Source organism: Hemiscyllium ocellatum, chromosome 3 (assembly GCF_020745735.1).
Source record: "Hemiscyllium ocellatum isolate sHemOce1 chromosome 3, sHemOce1.pat.X.cur, whole genome shotgun sequence".
NCBI lineage: Eukaryota > Metazoa > Chordata > Chondrichthyes > Orectolobiformes > Hemiscylliidae > Hemiscyllium > Hemiscyllium ocellatum.
The window spans coordinates 111354769-111374848 of record NC_083403.1 but is presented as its reverse complement, the minus strand read 5'-3'; the positions used below and the strand labels follow the sequence as shown (position 1 = coordinate 111374848).

The following is a 20080-nucleotide window of genomic DNA, read 5'->3' as shown; positions in this document are numbered from 1 at the left end:
ACCTCACCATCACCACAAGACGCCATTCTAGGCCTACCGCAACAAGAAGTCCCTGGCCGCTGCTGCCATCAGCTCCGAACGCTTGGAAGACATCCCTGCTGTCACTGCTGCAACTGTTTCCAGTTGCCATGAGGAAGCATATCTACTACTGCCTCTGACCACCAGGAGCTGTCATTCTGCACACAGTCCACTCTTGCTGCCATTCTAGTTTCTCTGACTAACCGACTGCTGAAGGTTTCAAAGAAAAGAAAAACAAAACAAAAAGAGAAGTAAAAAGAAAGAAAAACAAAGAAAGCATGCAGGAGTGTTTGAGGCCTGGGCATGAGCCTACCTGTAGCCCTGCTGCTGTCTTAAACTTCACAAGGGCCACAATGAATTAGTTTATGGTAGTACACCAGTATAAATAAATTCAATGTAAATAAACCTAACGAGAGAGAGTTGTAAAGTGCATGGTGAACAAATCAACTAGTTTAAATATTGGTGGTTCCATTTCTAGTCACGTAAAGTGAAGATAAGGAATTGTTTACAATGGGTTCTCTTCCTGCTCCTGCATCATTACCCCAGTGGTCCTTGAGGATCTATCCTCTAGTTTCTGAACATTACCCCAGTGACATCATCGTTCATGTCCATCGATGACCTCACCCAAGTTTGACAAATCCCCCACTGTTTGAATTGCTTCTACAGCATTTAGCAGAATTTTCCTCCAATATCGGGAAGACTGAAGTCCCATGGATCTGAAATCACATGTAGACTCAAGGAGGTAAGGAAGGCAAATTTCCCTCCATAAAGGGAAACAGTGAATTTGATAAGTTCATACAACAATCAACAGTTGTTCATTTTTACCAGATTTTTCATGAAATTCAAGCATCAATACCTACCATAGTAGGATCTGAAACTATACCCTGGGACATTTGCCTGAGCCTCTGGTTTATTAGTCCAGTCACACTTTCACTGTGCAACCACTTCCCCTTATTGCTATTTAGCACGCCAGTCAAAGTCATACAAGATGTGTCAGCAGCTTATACGTCAGCGTGCGCTTCAACTAAATGGCCATGTCTGATTGTCAAACGGAATCAGCTCCTAGTAAAATCAACAGGCACTATGGTCACAGCACCACCAAAGTCAGTCCGAGGCCTCATTCATTCCACTCTATAGTCAATTCTGCACATCAGATTCAATTAGTCAGGTTGCTGTGGAGACATTATCCAGTGTGATAGGCTAGACTGTTCCTGCAATAATACAATGGGAGGACTGAGCATGGTTATAGTGGGGGGAAAAAAATCAATTAGTGATGATCTGTGAACAGGTGAGTGTGATAAGGAGGCCCAGTGAGCAAATAAAGGGCAGAAGGATTCGTAGCTTGAGGTTGTGACGAGAGCCATTCAGTGCATTTATGTTGTAAGTCATGATTCTTGATTGATGTGTGTGCAGAATGAGTAGTAGCCCTGAAGGGAGGTAACAGGACAAAAGATGGTAGCATTTAGCAGCAGCGAGAAAGTTAATAAACTTCTGCTCTACACAAACGTGCTGCATTAGCCTGGGACACTGCACTGACTGGAGCTGCTATCTCAATCCAAGTTTGCTGAATTTAGTGGTATGATGTCTGTTACTGGCCAATGATGCATTGTCTAGACCTACAAGGCTCCTGATCAAGCAACTTCTTGACTTTAAAATTCTCATCTTCACTTTCAAATCCTTCCTGGACCCAGCCCTTCCACAATCCTGAAATTAGCTTCTTGAGCAGCTTCAAATATTAATTGCTCTGGTTGATGCACCTTCAGCTGCCCAGGTCATAGCTCTAGAAAAATAAACTGTAAGATACTCCTCAAAGCCTCAGGTTTTGATAGCCTGATCTCAATATGATCTAAAGCCATGGAAGGAGGTGCTTTGTTTTACAGCACTCCTGTGAAGCACAACATTTTATGAACCCCAGGTTAAAAATTTAGTACAAAATGAACAATGCAAGCCAACAAGTCTAATAACAAAAAGAACACTTGTAGTTTCTCTATAAATAAGTGTACAGAGCAAAACCAATCTGCAGTTATCTGCAAATGGATTCCTGAGGAAACGTCAACTCTCCTGCTCCTTGGTTGATGCCTGACCTGCTGTAGTTTTCCAGCACCGCACTCTTGATTCTTAATCTCCAGCAAGGCATTTGAGAAGATTCTCCATGGTAGGCTCATTCAGGTCAGGAGAAATGGGATACAGGTTAAGTAGCTGTCTGGATACAGAATTGGCTGGCCAACAGAAGACAGTGAGTGGTAGTAGAAGGAAAATATTCTGTCTGGAAGTCTGTGGTGAGTGGTGTTCCACAGGGCTCTGTCCTTGGGCCTCTACTGTTTGTTATTTTTATTAATGACTTGGATAACGGAATTGAAGGATGGGTCACCAAGTTTGCAGATGACACAAAGGTTGGAGGTGTTGTTGACAGTAGAGGGCTGTTGTAGGCTGCAGAGGGACATTGAGAGGATGCAGAGATGGGCTGAGAGGTGGCAGATGGAGTCCAACCTGGATAAATGTGAGGTGATGCATTTTGGAAGGTCGAATTTGAAAGCTGAGCACAGGATTAAGGATAGGATTCTTGGCACTCTTGGTGTGGAGGAACAGTGGAATCTTGGTGTGCAGATACATAGATCCCTTAAAATGGCCACCCAAGTGGACAGGTTAGTTAAGAAAGCATATGTGTTTTGGCTTTCATTAACAGGGAAATTGAGTTTAAGAGTCGTGGGCTCTTGTTGCAGCTCTATAAAACTTTGGTTAGACCGCACTTGGAATACTGCGTCCAGTTCTGGTCACCCTATTATAGGAAAGAGGTGGATGCTTTGGAGAGGGTTCAGAGGAGGTTTACCAGGATGCTGCCTGGACTGGAGGGCTTATTTTATGAAGAGAGGTTGACGGAGCTCGGACTTTTTTCATTGGAGAAAAGGAGAAGAGGGGACCTAATTGCCTCTCATTATCTTGTATATCTCATAGATAGAGTTGAGAGCCAGAGACTATTTCCCAGGGCAAAAATGACTAACACGAGGGGTCATAGTTTTAAGCTGGTTGGAGTAAAGTATAGAGGGAATGTCAGAGGTGGGTTCTTTACACAGAGTTGTGAGAGCATGGAATGCGTTGCCAGCAGCAGTTGTGGAAGCAAGGTCATTGGGGACATTTCAGAGACTACTGGACATGCATATGGTCACAGAAATTTGAGGGTGCATACATGAGGATCAGTGGTCAGCCCAACATCATGGGCTGAAGGGCCTGTTCTGTGCTGTACTATTCTATGTGCAATCCTCACTTTCTCCTTGCAACTGGAGAAAGCAAGGCTGAAATTTGCCAAACTACATCAACTGTCATGGGGCTTGGAGTCATTGAGGTTTAGGAAACATTTGTACAAGAAAAATCAAAAATTAATCATTGTTCATCAGTATCTTATCTAGAAAGCCCGATATGCAATTCCATCCATTTTATCCCAATTATATTAGATATAGATACGGACAAGAATCATGTAAACCCACAAGAGTTCAAATTTACCATCAAATTCAGAAAAGATTTAAGAATGTTAGAATAATCATTGTTGGATACACCAAAATTAGTTGCAATTTCTACTCAGATTTTCAAAGACTAAGTAGTAAAATGGTACTGTTGCCTTCGATTCTGAAGCCTCATAACAAAATACATCAATGTCCTCAGTTGAATACTTTATATAAAGGCTTGAAGGTCACCCCTCAAAAGCTGAAAAGCTAACTGGACTAAATAACCCCTTCATACAAGCAAAAGTCGTGAAGAGCAGTAAGTTTAAAAATACACTTTCTAGCCTGATGCAGACTTAATTAGTGAACTGCTTTTCCGGTGACCACTCATCTAAGTGATGCAGCAGATGTGATGGACCGAATAGTCTACTTCTGCTCCCAAATCTCAACAATAAGATTTCTAAAGAGGTAGGTAGTATCGAATCAACTGAAAACTGATGAATTATTCGGACAAGGAAACTAGCTTTAGTCAAAACTAAAGCAGCAAAGACAGATTTCTGTGAGGTAGCAGCAAAGGTAAAAGGTAGTTAATACCATAGAAAATTAGGTGCTGAGGCAGGCAGAAATTTAACATGTAAACAAAATCTAGTTACCAGCAGTTCTCAAATGGTTACAAATTACAAATTGAGTTAGGAGCAAGTAGATTAAGTTCAGCAGTAAGCAATATCTACCAAAAAGGTTTGTGTATGTTAATACAGCATTTAGTCCAATCAATTTCCAGAGTGAATTTATTACAATTACAATTCCACCTCCTTGATTCATTTCATTTTCTCACTGTGAAAACCATGAATATCTACTGAACTCACTTATGAAACAATGCAATCAATTTAAACTTTGACAAAGTCCTTACAAAATGTAAACCACAATGCAGATATTTTACACAATGTGGACACAACAAAGTTAGTAATTTCTTTTAGTCAAATCAACAAAAACAAAAACATTCAATATAAACATCTAGAGTTCATTTATTCTTACATGATCTAAGCAATTTATTCAGTACATTTACAATGAATAAAATGCAATGAAATTTGTGGTAAGAAAGTTATATATACAAAGTACATTTCTCCATTTGTATCTACAGCAGAATTTTGTGCAACAACCCATGTTAGAGTGTATTAAAAATACATTGTTAATCTAAAAACAATATATGTACATGTAGCTTACAGGTCATCTGACAACTGCAATGCACAAATCTGCACTGATTTAAACAATCAATAAAATAAAGATTTGATTTAAATAGTTGGCCCTGTTCATTAGTTTGTGCACATTCGTGGTCTCTTTTCCATGCAAAATCTGTATGATAAACATTAAAGGTACACAATGCCATTATATCAAACGGTGTTGTGCTTGCCATCAGAGTATTTTGGTTTGCTGATTGGTACTCCAATTAATTTTGGGCAGTCACATAACCCCTTTGCAATTTGGTCACAGTTCATCATTAGATCATAGTTGATTTTTTCAGTCACAACACTATCTTGCTTATAGTCAGGATGATCAGAAACAAACTTCCTCAACCAACATGCTGCAGTCATCAGTTCTCCTGCAAAAAAAACCAAACAATTTCAGTGCAAGTATGGATTTTTTTATCCTTTGAACCATGAGAGATGTACGAAGATAGCAACATAACGAAAAGTGTCACTGGACACTTAAATCTAGCTAACCTGGGGAGCTGGTTTCCAATTCTAGCATGGCAGCTTGTGAAAATTAAATTCCAGTAATAATTCCACACAAAAAAGCTAGTGTCAGTAATGACAGCCATAAAAATTAATGATTTTTGCAAAAACTCAACTGCATCACGAATATCCTTTAGGGATGGAAATTTGCCAGCTTTACCTAGTCTGGTCGAGATGAGTCTCCAGACCCATAGCAATGTGGGTGACATGCAAGTGCCCGATCAAAGGCCCAGTACACTACTCAGTCCAGGGACAATTAGGGGCAGACAACAAATGCTGGCTTTGCCAGAGCCACCCCACATACCACAAATGTTCAGAAATGAGAAATTCGCTTTCTCATAATTGATGACTTTTTTAAAGAAGCAATTCTCTTCAGATTTCCTTTCTCCCTGTCCTCCCAATACCCCTACAGTTTGGAGACAACCACATATCCACCAACTCCACAAATATGCTAGTCTAAATTCACATACAAATAGAATGCAAAAACTGAAAAAAAAGAGACCTTACATGCCAGGTGCTTGAGAGACAAAATAATTCATATCAAACTGTGAACTATCATGGTCTATCATTTACTGTATCTTTTCAGGTGTTGATGTTGATACAGAAATACCTTAAAAGTGGCAATGTACCTTAATGTTTCTTTCCACCTCCACCCCCCCACCCTACCACTTATAATAAATGAACAGAATTAAAATTGAATTTGCTCAAGAAGCCAATAGAGTGCAGATATTTTTCAATTTTTATTTTACAACAGAATAGCCCAAAAAATGACAAGTGCTATAAACCCAACAAACATAAATGTACAGATAAATATAATTAGACCTTTTTGTGCTGACCGCAATTCCAGTTACAGTACACCAATACATTAAAAAAGTTAAAACTTCACCTGAAGCTCGCTTTCTGATGAGTTTGAGGTAGTTTAAAATGCTGCACCGTGTATCCACATCTACTTCCATGTTTTCAAGGTAACTGTTTATAATTGGAATTAAACCTGGAAAAACTCCTTCCTGCAAATCAAAATCAGAATTGGGAAAGTCTCATGAATCTCAGCATTTCATCAAATTACAAATTGAACTGTGAAGAGTCTGCATTCCAAAGTTGCCATATAAAAGGCAAATTTCTTTAACAAAAAAGTGAACTTTTCAGTAATATATTTGGCATGTTAATGGAAGTGTTTATAATGCCCGCATCAACAATTTACACAGCCTATATCCATTGATGAACATCACTATGATTGGATAGTTGGAAAATAAAGAGCCTTGCTTGGTTATGTACAACTATTTACTTGGGTTACAGATGATTGATACCTTAATTTTGTTTTTATTGTTGCCTCATATCCTATGACACTTTTTTACAAAATAAAAACCTCTGCTTTGAAAGTTTCAATTATCTACTGTCCATGGTGTGGGAAGAGTTCCAAGTTTCTGCTTCTGTAGAATCTAGTGTGCTTCCCAATTTCACAAACAAAATGCTCTAACATTGTTATTGTCATGTTGTTTTTGTAGTTATCCAATGAAATTCATTAAACATTATGAAGCTAAATTAACACTTTCTTTACTAAAGAATACAAGTTATTCTAATTGTTCTCAAATTTAACAGAAGCTACTGCATCATTTCAGTGAATCTGTAGCACATTCCCTTGAACATATCCTTCTTGAGATGCAGTATCCAAACTGAGAATTTTTTTTTTTGAAATTCTTTTAACTGCATATTTAATACCCCATGGTGGAAACCATAAGGTGTTGTGGGTTTAGCTAATTTGATTCTGTTTCTTCATCCCTTACCACTCATTGAATCCAGAAAATTCCTCAAATTAATGTTTAGTCTCATTTATCACTAGTATTTTATCACATTCCCTCTTAAAAACAGATACAAACTACAGGGTTTAGTTCCCTGACACATTTACAGCTTTGTGTTTCTGGAACAAAGCTTTATTCCCTATGATGTCTAAGCTTCAGGAATTTTACCCGCCATGGCTGTTTGGAAATTGCTACAAGACATGACCTTTGCTATCATGGATTTTTTCCTTTCTTGATTAAACTGCTTCTGGCCCACCTTTCTCTGCACTGTAAACAACACAGCTAAAACCTTAGCTCAGTGGTTGGCACTGCTGCCTCACAATGCCAGGGACCCAGGTTCGATTTCAGTCCTGGGTGATTGCCTGTGTGGAGTTTGCACATTCTCCCTGTGTCGGCATGGATTTCCTCCGGGTGCTCCGGTTTCCTCCCAGAGTCCAAAAATATGCAGGTCAGGTGAATTGGCCATGCTAAATTGCCCATATAGTGTTAGGTGCATTAGTCAGGGGTAAATGTAGGGGAATGGGTCTGGGTGGTTACTCTTTGGAGGGTTAGTGTGGAGCCAAATGGTCTGCTTCCACACTGCAGGGAATCTAATCTATTAACTTTCCTGGTTATTGCTAATTGTTTAGTTTTATCACATGACTTGTTAATGTATTGAATAAAAACAAGTCAAATCTTCCAAGAACTAAAAATTTAATTGATTTTACAACCTATTTTCTCAAATGACAATATTGTAAACAATTGTAATAATTACATTATCAATCATGAACCTATATCTTTACCATCATATAGTTTTTGACTTTTATTATTTCCTCAGATTAACTAGATTTTTTTTGGCATTTATGAAGTTATCGCCTTTAATTTAATAATCTTTTTCTGAAATGTAATGATTGTTAATCAATTGTACAAATAGATATTTTATACTTGAGCTTAGGATTGTAATTGGTTTGCATTAAATAGCTTTTAATGCCTTTAACATTTCTGCAGTTACTTTAGTTCAATTTGCGCAACCTATTCTTCACCTCATTGAAGTGAGCCTTACTTAAATTTGAGAACACTAAGCTTAAAAATCCGATCATGTTATGACCACTGTACACTAGATTCTCTCCTACTTTCATATTAATTATTCCCAGCTCATTAGTAAATCTAGAATACCCTGGTTCAAAATATTCTGGATACATTCTAGAATGTTATGGGCTTCATGACCTTAATGCGTTTTCATTTTCTAGTCAGCACAATTTAAAATATTTAACAACTGCTTTTGCCATTTCAACATTCTTCTCTAAGCTCCATATTTAAAAACATTATTTCAACATTGAGCTATGGAGCACCTGGCAGCAGTAATGTTATGGACCAGGCCAGACACCCTCAGAACATTTCAAGAAAGTAGCCCATGACCCTAACATTGGTAGTTGTTTTAAGCAGGTGTAACAGATTCCAGGAAGGATGCAGCTGGTCAAACTATATAGTTTTAAACAAAATAATTTATTTACAAGATTACCAAATGAAACAAAAAAAAGAACACAATACAGCATAACTTAACCTATCCAGAAACCCAACAGATCATAAGTTAAGAATGCTATTCCCAATACTTGCAACAAATCTCTGTAAACACAAATGGCAAAATCAAACAGGATCTTACAGGAGAGGAGACAGACCCAGAGATAGAGTCAGCATGGACTTACTTCTTTGGGTCCAGCAGCTTCACAACACTACTGTTAAAAACCAAACCAGAGGAAAAGCTGAGCTGGGAGAACTGGCCACTATTTTCCTTGCACAAGTGTGTTTTTTTAAAAACTTAAACCTTCTGTCTGAGGCAGTATCGGTTAGCTATAATCATACTGGCCCTAAAACCCTTCAACCTCAGACTTTTGAGTCCGAGTCTCTCTCTTTTACAGCCTCTCAAAAAAGAAGCCAAGGACAGCATAATTTTGTTAAAGAAACAGCTTTGACACAATAACTTCCAATGCTCTGCACTCCATGGAGGTTTTTTAAACTCCAGTATTCCTATTTCCTGCACACCTTTAAAAATCCATTAAATTAGTGTCACATACCATACTCTTAACATTTGTCATTCCACCTTTTCCAACTGATTTTTGGCCAGAGTTGCATTGCATGTTTCATTCTAAGGACATGAAGAATTCAGCAGAGAAAAAAAATTCACTGCATGGCGACACAGTGACTCAAATGGTTAGCACTGCTGTCCCACAGTGCTGGGTTCAGTTCCAGCCTTGGTTGACTGTGTTGAGTTTGCACGTTCTCCCAGTGCCTGCGTGGATTTCCTGTGGGTGCTCCGGTTTCCTCCCATAATCCAAAAGAAGTGCAAGTTAGGTGAATTAGCCATGCTAAATTGTCCCAGAGTGTTCAGGGAACTGTAGGTTATGTGCATTAGTCAGGGGTAATTGTAGGGGAATGGGTCTGGTATGTTACTCTTCAGAGGATCAGGGTGCACTTGTTGGGCTGAAGGGCCTGTTTCCACACAGGAGGAATTCTATGATTCCTGAAAGCAGCTTGTTCATACTACATGAACCAAACTCTGAAAAATGTATCATTTTCTCAATTGAAGCAGCTGAAGCCCTGAGCCCACCAAGCAGTACTATATTTGTATGCATGTACAAAGTCCAGAGTTTGGTCAGAGAATGGGAATTATAATTAGTGATGCTCCTTTCTGAGACTATGTTTATCTACATTCTAAAATAAAACTGTAGTACTTTTGCTTTCCTGGAAATCTTAAAGCACAGTCAAGGATGTTCTACAAACAATTAAGTAGTAACAGTAGAAACAGCACCAAAAATATCAAGTGATAGACTGCTAAGTACTCCTGTTCTGTGAATATAATTCAGTGCAGTTGACTCTCCACTGTCCTCAAAAGCTTAGCAAGCCACCTCATCCTATCACAAATTTTTTCCCTTTTGAGATTTTCTAAAGAGGACCAAAACTGGACTGATCAGCTAACACTGAACTAGGCACCAGAAACACTCACAGCAAAAACAGCCCTGTCGACTCTGCAAAGTGCTCCTCACTAATATCTGGGGTCTAGTGCCAAAATTGGAGAATTGTCTCAGAGTAGACAAAACAGCAGCCTGACAGTAATACTCTCAAAATTATACCTTTAAGTCAATGTCCCAGACACCATCCTAAGAAATGTCCTTTCTGACTGGCAGGGCAGACTCAGCAGAAGTGGTGACACAGTGACAAACAAAAACAGTCAAGAGGTAGTTGCCCTGGGGAAATCATCCACATTGACTCCATGTGGTCTCAAGCCATGAGGGCAGATATGGGGAAGGAACCCTCGGGTCTTGTACCATCCTCCTTTTGCTGGTCACAACACTCAGACGAAGCACAGTATTTGATATTGAGGATATCGGAGGGTGGCAAGGGCGCAGAATGTACTTTGGTTGGGGATATTTCAATGTCCATTATCAAGAAGCTTAGCAGCAGCACTATAGATCAGGTTGGCTGGGTCTTAAAAGCACAAGTTGCTAGACTGGGTCTGCAGCAGGTGGTGAGGGAACCAATAAGAGGAAAACATACATTTGACCTCATCTTCACCAATCTGCCTGCCGCAGATGCATCTGTCCATGATTGTATTGGCAAGAACAATGACTGTACAGTCCTCGGAGATAAAACACTGACTTCATACTTAAAATACCTTACAATGCATTGCACGGCATGATTACTACGCTAAATGGGACAGACATCAAACAGATCTAGCAACTCAAGACTGTGCCTCCATGAAGCACTGTGGATTATCAGCAGCAAATGTACTCCAACACAATCTGCAACTTCATGACTCAGCATATTTGCAACTCTATCATTACCATTAAGCCAGAGAATCAAACCTGATTCAAAAACAGTGCAGGAGGGCATTGCAGGAGCATTATCAGACACACCAACAAAATGAGGTCCATAATAGGACTACTTGCATGTCAAATCAGCAGAAGTATAGTGACTGGCAGAACTAAGTAATCCGACAACTGACAGATCAGATCTAAACTCTGCAGTCCTGCTCTATCCAATCGTGAATAATGGTGGACAAACGAAACTCCCTGGAGGAGGAAGGCACCCACAAGTATCTCTATCCTCAATAATGGGATAGTCCAGAAAATCAATGCAAAAGGCAAGTTGCGAATGCTTCAGCAAATTTTCAGTCAGAAGAGGTAAGTGGATGATCCAAATTGCCCTTGCGGTTCCCCACCACCGAGGTCCCCAGCATCTCACATGCCAATCTTTTACCAATTCCATTCACTTCATACCATATCAAGATATGGACGGAGGATTAGATAATAGAGGCTATGGCCCTGACAATATTCTATAACCGTACTGAAGACTTGTGATCCATAACCTGTATAACCCTACCAGAGCTGTTCCAGTAAAAGTTAAAGACGGTCACCTACCGGAAATTGTAGAACATTGCCCAGGTACATCTTGTACACAGAAAGCATAACAAATCCAACCCAGCCAATTACTGCTCCAGTCTACTCTCAATGATGGAAGGTACTTTTAAACAGTGCTATCAAGCAACAGCTGCTCATTGACACCAGTTTGGGTTCCACCAGGGCCACTCAGCTTCTGACCTCATCAATACATATCTTGATTCAAACATGGACAAAACAGTTAGCTTCCAGAAGTGACAGCCCTTGACCAAGGTCGCATTAGACCTAGTGTGGCAGTAAGGAACCTAAGCAAAACTGGAGTCAACTCTTTGCTGACTGGAATCACACCTGGCACACTGGATTATGATTGTGGTCGTTGGAAGTCTGTCAGCTCAGCTCCAGGAAATCAATGCAGGAGTTCCTCAAAGCAGTGTATAAGGCCTAACCATCTTCAATAAGACATGGATAATAGCGAGGACTTGGGCTGAAAAGTGGCACATGGAAACAAAAAGCTCCAATAAAGAGATAATATAACCATTGCCCCTTGACACTCACTGGCATTATGATCACTGAATCTACCACTAAATCAACATCCTGACAGTTACCGTTGACCAGGAACTGAACTGGTCTTTTTATATAAACAGTGGCCACAAGTGCAGGTCAGAGGCTAGGAATCTTACAGTGATTAACTCACCTCCTGACTCCCCAAAGTCTAGATCATAGTGGTGCTGGAAAAGCACAGTAGGTCAGGCAGCATCTGAGGAGCAGGAAAATCGACGTTTCGGGCAAAAGCCCTTCATCAGGAATAGAGGAAATGATTTTAACCCTCCTGACTCCCCAAAGTCTGTCGACCATTTACAAGGCACAAGTTAGGAGTGTGATGGAATACTCCCACTTACCTTGATGAATGTAGTTCTAACAGGACTCAAAAAAAATAACATCCAAGTCAGTGCAACTTGCTCAATTATTTCTGGATGTGGCACATGTCACTCCACCACTCTGTATGCAGTGCTGCTACTGACAATCTACAAGTTGCACTGCAAAACTACACTGAAGATCCTTGGACTGGATCTTCCAGAACTATGACCACTTCCAGCTAGAAGAACAATGGCAACAAATACATGGGAACACCAGCACCAGCAAACTCCCCTCAAAAAGGTGCTCAACATCCAGACTTGAAAATATATTGCTGTTCTTTCACAATTACTGTTTCAAAATCCTGGAATTCCCATCCAACAGCATCTTGGTTCTACCTTCAGCACAAGAACTGCTGTGGTTCAATAAGGCACTTTAATCACCACTTCAAGGATAATTAGGGATAGACAACAAATTCTGGCCCAGCCTGTAAAGACCATATTCCACAATAATTTTTTAAACAAAACTTTCACATACAAGTAGTTGAACCACGCACAGATTCAAGATATTGATAAGAGAAGATTGGCAGGTGGAGAAATCAACCAATTACCTCAGTTTTGGAAAATAAAACTAACAAACGAGACCCAACCAGTCTGGGTTCTGAAGCATAAAGCTAAAGCTAATTTTAAATTACATTCTGAATGGCAACATTTCTGCAAATCATAACAGACTAATGCAAGGAGCATTTATACCTACCTTTCCATTAATAATGGTATCTATGCTCATTAATGCATATTCTTCCGAATCCAAATCAATCCCATTTTGTGTACGAGCACAGCCATCGACAACTGGGTTGCCAGCTAGGGTGACAGAGCCACAGAATTAGGAAAATACACACCCAATTAACCTTAACTGAAAAATAAATGCAGCTTTATAGCAGATTTCAACACAAATTCAAGTATTGTTGAAACTGAAGGAAGCAAAATAATGTATCATTAGGCAGGCAACAACACAATTCCATGTTTTAGGATCACAATTTACTTGTAAGCTTTTTCCTTAGAATCCAATAAGCTGCAAATTACATGCAATGGAGATATGAATCACACAGTATGTTAGTCAGGTTAACTATTTCAGAGTATCTAACTTCTCAAATCCAGTTTGCTTTGCTTCTTTGAACAAAACAACTTTCTTGTACTGAGTTTGTGTGTAATCAATTCATAACATTAGGCATTTCAGACAAAATAAAAGATGAAATTTTACAATTACATTTTCTCTAATGGCATAGGTGTACAGTCAGTTCTGCTATAAACATGGTAATTCTGTTCTCATACAATCCCGTGTTAAGGAAACCACGTAGTAGCAGCACTATTTAAACTAATGGGACCAGAACCATGTCATAACCAATACACGCTTTAAAAGCTTGCACTTTAAGAGACGGTGCCCACAGTTTATCAATCGCGTTAAAGCGAATGTGCATTAACAAAACGCACATTATAGCAGAATGACCTATATAGCATCATCTCATAATATTGTTAAAAAAACAATGGGATTCACAGGTGGAATTTTTACCAGGCTTATTGATGTGCTGCCTTCAAATTTTAGCCAACAGATGTACGAAATAAACGAACCAAATTCTAACTCAGTTCTGAAGTTCAAAGTTTGGGAGAAGATTTGTAGCTCGGGTGCACGTTGTTGTGGTTTTGTTCGCTGAGCTGGGAGTTTTTGTTGCAAACGTTTCGTCCCCTTTCTAGGTGACATCCTCAGTGCTTGGGAGCCTCCTGTGAAGCGCTTCCGTGATGTTTCCTCCAACATTTATAGTGGCTTGGCTCTGCCGCTTCCGGTTGTCAGTTGCTGTCCGCTGCAGTGGCCGGTATTTTGGGTCCTGGTCGATGTGTTTGTTGATAGAATCAGTGGATGAGTGCCATGCCTCTAGGAATTCCCTGGCTGTTCTCTGTTTGGCTGGCTCTATAATAGTAGTGTTGTCCCAGTCGAATTCATGTTGTTTGTCATCTGCGTGCATGGCTACTAAGGATAGCCGGTCGTGTCGTTTCGTGGCTAGTTGGTGTCCATGGATGCGGGTTGTTAGCTGTCTTCCTGTTTGTCCTATGTAGTGTTTTGTGCAGTCCTTGCATGGGATTTTGTACACTACGTTGGTTTTGCTCATGCTGGGTATCGGATCCTTTGTCCTGGTGAGTTGTTGTCCGAGAGTGGCTGTTGGTTTGTGTGCTGTTATGAGTCCTAGTGGTCGCAGCAGTCTGGCTGTCAGTTCGGAAATGCTCCTGATGTATGGTAGTGTGGTTAGTCCTTTGGGTTGTGGCATGTCCTCGTTCCGTTGTCTTTCCCTTAGGCATCTGTTGATGAAATTGCGCGGGTATCCGTTTTTGGTGAATACCTTGTATAGGTGTTCTTCTTTCTCTTTTTGCAGTTCTGGTGTGCTGCAGTGTGTTGTGGCCCTTTTGAATAGTGTCCTGATGCAACTTCGCTTGTGTGTGTTGGGGTGGTTGCTTTCATAGTTCAGGACTTGGTCTGTGTGTGTGGCTTTCCTGTATATCTTGGTGGTGAATTCTCCGTTTGGTGTTCTCTGTACCATCACGTCTAGGAATGGGAGCTGGTTGTCCTTTTCTTCCTCTCTCGTGAATCGGATTCCTGTGAGTGTGGCGTTGATGATCCAGCATGTGTTCTTTATTTCTGTGTTTTTAATGATTACAAAGGTGTCTTCCACATATCTGACCCAGAGTTTGGGTTGTATTTGCGGTAAGATTGTTTGTTCTAACCTTTGCATTACTGCTTCTGCCATGAGTCCAGAGATCGGTGAGCCCATGGGTGGTCCGTTGATTTGTTTGTATATCTGGTTGTTGAATGTGAAGTGTGTTGTGAGGCACAGGTCCAGTAGTTTAAATATGCAGTCTTTGTTAATAGGTTCAATGTCCTGTTGTCTATTCTGTATGTCCAGCAGGTTGGATATTGTTTCTCTGGCTAGGGTTTTGTCGATACAGGTGAACAGTGCTGTTACATCGAATGAGACCATGGTTTCTTCCTTGTCTATATGTATATTTCTGATGATGTCCAAGAATTCTTGTGTTGACTGTATAGAGTGTCTGGATCCGCTGATCAGGTGTTTCAGTTTCTGCTGTAGCTCTTTAGCCAATTTGTGAGATGGTGTCCCTGATAGTGATACTATGGGTCTGAGCGGGATGTCTGGTTTGTGAACTTTAGGTAGCCCATAGAATCTGGGGGTGTTGTTGCTTTCCAGTTTCATTCCGGTTAAAAACCTCTCTACAGACAGCTCACAGACACGGAAAGAACAATACTGGCCAAGGGACTCAACTACAACCACAGGGACGCCAAGACAGCAGATTCCCTAGCAGCACTAGAATGCACACTCAGGAACAATGGATTGACAGAAGAGACACAACAAACAGTGAGACAAAGTATTGTACCTCTGATAACAAGGAAAAGACAAACACACAACCTCAACACCAAGGAGAAAGAAACACTAAAATCACTAAGAAATGATAAGAACATAATCATACTTCCAGCAGACAAAGGCAGAATGACGGTCATACTGGACAAACCAGAGTACATCCAAAAGGCTCAACAACTACTTGCAGATACCAACACCTACCAAAAGAGGGAATCTGACCCCACCTCACAGCTCACCAATAGGATAAACAACATACTGAGGAATCTACAAAAAGAAACAGACAGATAACCAGGTCTGACCTACAAAGAATGAAACCAGAAAGCAACAACACCCCCAGATTCTATGGACTACCTAAAGTACACAAACCATACATCCCACTCAGACCCATAGTATCACTACCAGGGACACCATCACACAAACTGGCTAAAGAGCTAGAGCAGAAACTGAAACATCTGATCAGCGGATCCAGACGCTCTTTATAGTCAACACAAGAATTCTTGGACATCATCAGAAATATACACATAGACAAGGAAGAAACCATGGCCTCATTTGATGTAACAGCACTGTTCACCTCTATCGACAAAACCCTAGCCAGAGAAACAATATCCAACCTGCTGGACATACAGAACAGATAACAGGACGTTGACCTATTAACAAAGACGGCATACTTAAACTACTGGACCTGTGCCTCACAACACACTTCACATTCAACAACCAGATATACGAACAAATCAACGGACCACCCATGGGCTCACCGATCTCTGGACTCATGGCAGAAGCAGTAATGCAAAAGGTTAGAACAAACAATCTTACCGCAAATACAACCCAAACTCTGGGTCAGATATGTGGACGACACCTTTGTAAATCATTAAAAAACACAGAAATAAAGAACACATGCTGGATCATCAATGCCACACTCACAGGAATCCGATTCACGAGAGAGGAAGAAAAGGACAACCAGCTCCCATTCCTAGACGTGATGGTACAGAGAACACCGAACGGAGAATTCACCACAAAGATAGACAGGAAAGCCACACATACAGACCAAGCCCTGAACTATGAAAGCAACCACCCCAACACACACAAGCGAAGTTGCATCAGGACACTATTCAAAAGGGCCACAACACACTGCAGCACACCAGAACTGCAAAAAGAGAAAGAAGAACACCTATACAAGGTATTCACCAAAAACGGATACCCGCGCAATTTCATCAACAGATGCCTAAGGGAAAGACAACGGAACGAGGACATGCCACAACCCAAAGGACTAACCACACTACCATACATTAGGAGCATTTCCGAACTGACAGCCAGACTGCTGCGACCACTAGGACTCATAACAGCACACAAACCAACAGCCACTCTCGGACAACAACTAACCAGGACAAAGGACTCGACACCCAGCATGAGCAAAACCAACGTAGTGTACAAAATCCCATGCAAGGACTGCACAAAACACTACATAGGACAAAACAGGAAGACAGCTAACAACTCGCATCCATGAACACCAACTAGCCACGAAACGACACGACCGGCTATCCTTAGTAGCCACACACGCAGATGACAAACAACATGAATTCGACTGGGACAACACTACCATTATAGGACAAGCCAGAGAACAGCCAGGGAATTCCTAGAGGCATGGCACTCATCCACAGATTCTATCAGCAAATACATCAACCAGGACCCAAAATATCAGCCACTGCAGCAGACAGCAATTGACAACCGGAAGCAGCAGAGACAAGCCACTATAAGTGCTGGAGGAAACATCACAGAAGCGCTTCACAGGAGGCTCCCAAGCACTGAGGAGGTCACCTAGAAAAGGGGACGAAACGTTTGCAACAAAAACTCCCAGCTCTGCGAACAGAACCACATCAGTTCTGAAGTATCACCATACTGGGCTTGAAACGTTGTTTCTTTCACCACAGATGCTGCTAGACCTGAGTTTCTACAGTGTTCGGTGTTTGTTTCAGACTTCCAGCGTCCATACTATTTCCTTTTTATTAGGGACACTAATCTGACATTCATAATGTGCAAATAACACTTTTAGATGGTACATTCCAATAAATTAGACTTTAAAATAATTCAGGTGACTTCTAGAACGTATTACACTACTGACTGAAATACATCAAAAGATTCCCAGCACTTACCTTTATAAATATCTTTCCTGAAGTAGAACATCCCTTGGCGTACAGCATCACGCTTTTGAGCCACAATTAAGTTCTCATCCACCTAGGCCAATACAAATGTTTAAGATTTTAACATTTAGTTCAAATCAAATTCTGATTTCAAAGTGCTCTGACAGAGTTGAATGCACCCCCCCCCCCATTCGAATTATCAAGCTACTTTCAAAATTGTAGTCATCTTTGAAAGTTCTGTACTTGCCACTGTATCTTCACTACATGTTCCATACCATTAACTTCATAAAGATGAACAAAAACAAAACCTGCTAGAATGGTGGACAAGACACAAAAGCTTGAATTTCACAAGGCAAAACTACCAAGTGTCCGAGTGTCCCAGAGGTGTTCTCTGACACTCGGACTGGCGTCTGGGACACCCGGACCATCCAACCCGTGGCTCAACACTTTAACTCCCCCTCCCACTCCCACTCCACCAAGGACTTGCAGGTCCTTGGACTCCTCCATCGCCAGACCATAACAACACGACGGTTGGAGGAAGAGCGCTTCATCTTCCGCCTAGGAACCCTCCAACCACAAGGGATGAACTCAGATTTCTCCAGTTTCCTCATTTCCCCTCCCCCCACCTTGTCTCAGTCCCAACCCTCGAACTCAGCACCGCCCTCCTAACTTGCAATCTTCTTCCTGACCTCTCTGCCCCCACCCCACTCCGGCCTATCACCCTCATCCTGACCTCTTTCCACCTATCGCATCTCCATCGCCCCTCCCCCAAGTCCCTCCTCCCTACCATTTATCTTAGCCTGCTGGACACACTTTCCTCATTCCTGAAGAAGGGCTTATGCCTGAAAGGTTGAATCTCCTGCTCCTTGGATGCTGCCTGATCTGCTGCGCTTTTCCAGCAACACATTTTCAGCTTTGGTGCAGAAGAATCTGGATGGCTTTATACATGAATCGTAGAAAACTAGTATGTAAATCCAGGCGGTAATAAAGGAAGTCAAATGGAATTTTGGCATTTATTGCTGAACGAAACATATTAAAAGTAGGAAAGTGTTGCTGCAAATGCACAAGGCATTAGAACTTTGGTCCCCTCATGCAGAGATGTAGCTGATTTGAAATCATTTCAGAGGAGACTCATGCGATTGATTCCAGACAGCAAAGTTTAGTTGAAGCCAAGATGAGGTTAGCCATGAATGCATTAAAATGGCAGAGTAGACGAAAGGAGCTGAATTGCTTATTCCTGTTCCCAGTTCTTATGTTCCAATATAAAAACTAAAGTGTATTATCTGCACAATGACATATTACACTAACATATTTAGCTTAAGTGACAGTTATGCACTCAATGGTTAGGAGGAGACAAATGTAGTAAAGATATATCAATATTCCTGAACCTGGTGGCCACTCGGAAGCCTGCAGTACAAAAGAAAGGTCTGTGACCTGAAAAGGTCAGAGGCCAGAAATGTCACACTTTCTCAGGAGGCTGCTACAGTTAGTAAGTATTCCGCGCTTGCAGTGCTTTCTTTTGTGTCTGCATGAGAAAATGTCAGCTATCAGGTCATTTGAATTCTTACTTGCGGCAATGCTCCTCATATCATTGATTTGGGTCATGGGAACTTAGGGACAACAGTGGAACATTTAGCTTTGCAAACCTCTTCCATTATTCATTCAGAACATACGATTTCTAATTCAATCCCATATATCCACCTTAAAAATTACTGATAGACTCATTTGTTGCTAGCTAAAAAGAATGTACCAAAAAAGATTACCACATTTAACATGTATAGTGTTTCTTAGATTTCCTCCTGAGAAGTATGGCTACATTTTAAATAAAGTCCACATAAGAATTCGATCTCAATCTGCAGTTCCCCTTAACATCATATAAAATAAAAGAAATCAATTCATTTCAGTTAAATTCCAAGGATTGCACCCAGAGGCTGTGTTAAAGCAAAATACTGCAATGACAGACACTAAAATCAAAACGCTCATGTTGATCAGAAACATTAATTTTTCTGTCCAGAAAGGCTACTCCATGCTGAGTATTTCCAGCATTTTCTGTTCATAATTCAGATCATGTCTCATCTTTCCTCAGAAGCAAGCTTTGGAGTTCTGGTATCATTCTAATAAATCTCTGCTGGCTTCTTCCAAGCCAAGATATCTCTCCCAAATATCCAGATGGAACCATTGCTCTAAGTATGGTCTAAACAGGCCTTTGAATTACTTTAATGACATCTAAACTTTTGTAATTCTTTCATGAATAAAGACCACCATTATATTTGATATTTTATTTTCACAATCTATGA

The 20080-nt window shown here is 40.7% G+C and overlaps 1 protein-coding gene across 1 annotated transcript in view; it reads right to left on the bottom strand.

Moving 5' to 3' along the window:
• Positions 1 to 4228: 4228 nt before the first annotated feature.
• The window catches only part of gclc (glutamate-cysteine ligase, catalytic subunit), a 72550-nt gene continuing 56698 nt past the window's right edge, over positions 4229 to 20080 (bottom strand). The window contains exons 14-17 of the mRNA XM_060821587.1: positions 17796 to 17877; positions 12978 to 13081; positions 6078 to 6198; positions 4229 to 5058 (exon numbers count right to left, since the gene is read on the bottom strand). Coding sequence (XP_060677570.1) covers positions 4850 to 5058; positions 6078 to 6198; positions 12978 to 13081; positions 17796 to 17877 — 516 coding nt within the window. The 3' untranslated portion in view covers positions 4229 to 4849. The remainder of the gene's footprint in view (positions 5059 to 6077; positions 6199 to 12977; positions 13082 to 17795; positions 17878 to 20080) is intronic.